This window comes from Chaetura pelagica, unplaced genomic scaffold (genome assembly GCF_000747805.2).
Source record: "Chaetura pelagica isolate M959 unplaced genomic scaffold, ChaPel_1.0 scaffold10, whole genome shotgun sequence".
NCBI lineage: Eukaryota > Metazoa > Chordata > Aves > Apodiformes > Apodidae > Chaetura > Chaetura pelagica.
This window is the reverse complement of record NW_009952263.1, coordinates 133,729-138,330: the sequence shown is the minus strand read 5'-3', so window position 1 is coordinate 138,330 and position 4,602 is coordinate 133,729. Positions and strand designations below refer to the sequence as shown.

The following is a 4,602-nucleotide window of genomic DNA, read 5'->3' as shown; positions in this document are numbered from 1 at the left end:
GGAAAGTTAGTCCATGTCTCCTTCTGCTTTATTTTTGTGTGTGTGAAAGAGGAAAGCTTTCAGGAACAAGAATTTCAAACTGAAATGGTGAACATAAGGCAGCCTATAGAACATGGGAGGGCTTAAATTGGTGGAGCTCCCAAGGATTTTGGAAGACTCTGTACAGAGATTCATTGAATTGTTGCTATTATTATTTTATCTCAAAGTAAATGTATGACACTTGCCAGCTGGACTATGTTGGCCTGCTTATCTTTCAAGGGTGTCTAAAGTATCAGTTCAACAGAAAATAACTGCTGTTTCTCTTCTAGGTTTTTGAAATACACACATACAAAACAAGCTTTCAAGTCTGAAGAAGTGAGTAGATTGCAAAAGTAACTATCTGTTTCCAGATAGTTTTGCAGACCACCTGTAGCTGTTTTAGCAATACTTGATGCTTGTTCTTTTTCTAAGTTCTAAAGAGTCAGAATTTAAGAACTAGAAGGGAAAAGGGGGAAAGTTTTTTGTGTATCAAGTTGGTTGGCAAGACTGAATTCAGATTACCTTTGAAATGACAGTGTGATCTCTTCTGTAGACAAAAGGCCAAGATATAGTTCAGAGAAGTATACTTGGACATATTCTTCCTGAAGCAATGGTGTGTTATTTAGAAAACTATGAACCAGAAAAATTTTCTGAGATATTCCTTGGAGAATTTGACACACCAGAAGCCATTTGGAGCAATGAAATGAGGTAATTGTTTTCTGTTTAGATGGACAAATAAATCTGAATGATATGTCATTCTGAGGACATCCTGTCTTTGACATTTCTAAAGAATGCTGAAAAAACCTGGATTCCACAGTTGTATTACTTCTCTCTGTTTGCCTTCTGCAAGGGCCATGTCCTGCATTGCCCTCTACTTCTAGGGGGCAATGGGGTGTGTAGGGAATATTTCTCTGAACATGCTTTACGTTGCCTCTATCATAGATTGTTTCTTTCACGAATGGAGACTTCACTACTTACGTGGACTGTTTTATATTTTACTCATTTTACCAGCACCTATCTAGGGAGATGCACCTCTAATATTACATTTTTAGAGTCTCCCAAAAAGTGGGAGGGAGGCAAAATGTCCCTTTACATTGTTTTTAATAAACTAATTTTCATGGCATGGAAATAGGATTCAGTTTTATTCAGTTAGGAAGCTATTCTGAATCCCTTCTGAAACATGGGAGACTACTAAGGAAAAACTTTTGGGATGAAATCATTAAACGTACTGTCACTGAGGATTGAGGACTGCTTGGCAAGTGTTAAACCAAACTTTGTAACTTTTAGGCGTCTCATGATAGAGAAGATTGCTGCTCATCTTGCTGACTTCACCCCTCGTCTTCAAAGCAATACAAGAGCACTCTACCAATATTGTCCTATCCCAGTTATCAACTATCCACAACTGGAAAATGAGCTTTTCTGTAATATTTATTACCTCAAGCATCTTTGTGATACACTCAGATTTCCAGACTGGCCAATTAAAGATCCAGTAAGTAAGAAGTATTTTAGGATTCATTTAGTTTTTGATGTTTCAGAGTCCTAGAAGTGGGATTTATAGCAAAAATTAAATAAATCAAATGCTAGGTTTGTTGCAAGTAACTGATTGAGCCTGACTTTTAGTTCATAAGCAAATATGTTAAACAGATTTTCATCTTGAAGCAGAATAGTCTGCATGCCATATAGCAACCACTTGTTAAGTATATCCTCCTTGTGGTGGCTATTAAAAAAACACCAAAATAAAGCATCCAAGAAACTTCAGATAGTGTTCCAAGTGATTGGAGGTGGGGGGAAATTTATCAACTTTGGGTTCTTATTTGCCCGCACTGGACAAGAAACTGAGCTAACGTGGTATCAGAACATAAACTGAAGTGTTTGAGATGTTTTTGTTACAAGTTTATGGTCTAGATCTGTCTGAGTAGTTTACTTATTCATGCAGCTTTGGTGCAGTTTTTGCAGTATTGAGATGTGAACTGTGTATCACTGAAATGGTTCTCCCTCTTCGATTCTTCCATGGCCATTTTAATCCTAAGGTGTTATCTTTAATAAAATATAGCACTGCAGTGAAGCAAAGTCTTAATTGCTTCCTGACTAGGCAGAGAACCATAATGACTAAAGGTAGAAGGATTAGGTCTTTGAATTTAGGGTGATGGGTGATAAGGATTCATTAATAAAGCAGCACTTTATTAAAAAGGATGACACGTACTTGCGTCAGCATAAATGAAACACTAATAAATTATGATTATTTAGGTTAAACTGTTAAAAGATACGCTAGAAGCTTGGAAGAAGGAGGTAGAAAAAAAGCCACCTACCATGTCAATAGATGATGCTTATGAAGTCCTCAACCTTCCCAAAGGACAAGGGCAGTAAGTTGTTTTCAGTATTTAAAGTTGTATAATGACATTTATATAACTCTGTACACTGAACAAACAGAAGTTTTTTATCTTAGTAATTGCAACCAATTAGTAGTACCAGTACAGTTATGTCTAGTGTTTGAGAGCAAAATTATCAGATGTTCAGATAAACTGGGGGAAAAAAATGCTTTGAGCTCTGCTCCCAAGCATTCACTTGGTGTTTTTACAGGACAAGCATTAGACTCAACCATAGTGAGCAAACAATATGGAAAAACTTGAATAAGTTCAAAGTGAAAGTCGGTTTCTGTAGTCATCCTTCTTCCCCTTGCCAAATGTTGTCCTTTTTCTTGGGTGATAATTGCCTTAGGTTTTTTTTGCCTCCTGTCTTGTCACTGGTTTCTCACTTCGGGCTTCTACAACTGGCAACACTTGTTGTATTTATCCTTCAAGAGCTGTGCACTTAGTGCAAATTGTGAACTGCTGACTTTTACCACTTACAGCTCATTTAGGCTCCTCATTTAGAAGATTCAGGGAGCACCTTTTGGTTAGTATATTCAGTTCAAGGGGTACCAAAATATTTTCTGTTTTTAAATTTTTGTTCTATTTTGTGACGATATGATTATTTCCATTCAGTGTCAGGTGATGAAACAGGACTTTGAAATATGAGAGCTTTCATTTCACTTATTTGCAATTACTGTGAACACTGCTGTCAGAATCCAGGCCTGGTTTTCTTTTTTTGTTTTAAATATTTCTCAATGTAATGGAATTTGTTTTCTTATAGACATGATGAAAGCAAGATCAGGAAAGCTTATTTCAGGCTGGCACAAAAATATCACCCAGACAAGAATCCAGAAGGCAGGGTATGTACAACACAAATTCATGGTGTTAACAAAGGGGGCACAAATTCAGCTGTTACATTTATCAAGAATTCTGAAATGCCACCTTCAATTTTTTTTTCTCCCTTTTAAAAGCTGTGCCCTAGATGAATACCACAATACAGATTAATACTATTAGGACTTCTACAGTAAGCTTATGTAATTGGGTGAGACCCATATGTCAGAAAGCTCCTAGTTTAAAGAGTTACACAGAACCTAAAAAAGCTAATTGCTCCCTTTCAAAGACAGATTGCATCCTCTGCTCATTCTTACAATTATTTCAGCTGTACTTACAGTTTTATCATGGTGGAATTGACTTGGTTTCAATCTCTTGCCTATGGCGGAGTTTAGGAGAGAAAAGAAAACTTATCTATGAACCAGTGGTCTTAAAGTTTTTTGGGGTATTTTCTGAAGCATAATAAGGCAATGGAACTAGTGATGTGGGTAATAACCTGCAATGCTTTATTTTACCTGCATCTCAACTGATGCTGCAGACTTGTAATTTAGGAAGTTCTTAGCAACTCTTAAGACTGTTCTTTTATTTTCAGGATATGTTTGAAAAAGTTAATAAAGCATATGAATTTCTGTGCACAAAGTCTGCTAAGGTGATAGATGGGCCAGATCCAGAAAACATAATTTTAATCTTAAAAACTCAAAGCATCCTCTTCAACAGGCATAAGGAAGGTAAGCATGCCATCTCAGAACAATATTTTATGTTCATTTCTTTAGTGGCCATTGCAGTCAGTTTTGATCTCTTCTATTCTTGAGTCTGTATTCTGTTTATCTGGTTTCTGACTTGTGACAGCATTGCATAAATATGACAAAGGGCTTCAAAAAAGGACTTTTTCTTCCATGACAAAAATCCTTCTGCAGTAAAACTGAATTCAAAAAGGCATGAAGAGCTCTTTTAAGTTATCTGCATCAATACTAATCAGTTGGAATCTTACTCCACATCTAAGACAATTCTGTCTATGCAAAAAAGTCCTCACTCTAGTACTCAGTCACTCAAATGGCAGATTCTGGGTATAAATTGTCTCATTTTCCATAGCCACATAGGTGTAATCTTGCAGAAATTCTGACTAGTGTTAAGAGTCCTCCAAGTTTGCTGCAACACTGCCTCTTTCACAGCCCAACTGGAAAAGAGGGATAGCTAGAATACCCTAGCCTTTTGGTCTAGCTACAGTCTCTGACTGGTAGCTCCTGGCATGTCCATGTCTTGCAGAGTCAACAGTGGTTTGCTATGCAAGTGTTACATTATAACAGTAAGCTAAGAAACTTATATGCAGTCATAGCTCTATCAGTTGTGTGGAGACAGTGACAACATTACTGTAGACTTACAGGTTGGCTCATAATTCGCT

At 36.9% G+C, this 4,602-nt stretch overlaps 1 protein-coding gene across 1 annotated transcript in view; it reads left to right on the top strand.

Annotated features, from left to right (window-relative positions):
* DNAJC13 (DnaJ (Hsp40) homolog, subfamily C, member 13) overlaps positions 1-4,602 on the top strand; it is a 47,416-nt gene that overhangs the window by 26,558 nt on the left and 16,256 nt on the right. The window contains exons 30-35 of the mRNA XM_010007481.1: positions 309-354; positions 572-726; positions 1,306-1,507; positions 2,266-2,381; positions 3,151-3,229; positions 3,793-3,928. Of these exons, the coding sequence (XP_010005783.1) occupies positions 309-354; positions 572-726; positions 1,306-1,507; positions 2,266-2,381; positions 3,151-3,229; positions 3,793-3,928 (734 nt within the window). The remainder of the gene's footprint in view (positions 1-308; positions 355-571; positions 727-1,305; positions 1,508-2,265; positions 2,382-3,150; positions 3,230-3,792; positions 3,929-4,602) is intronic.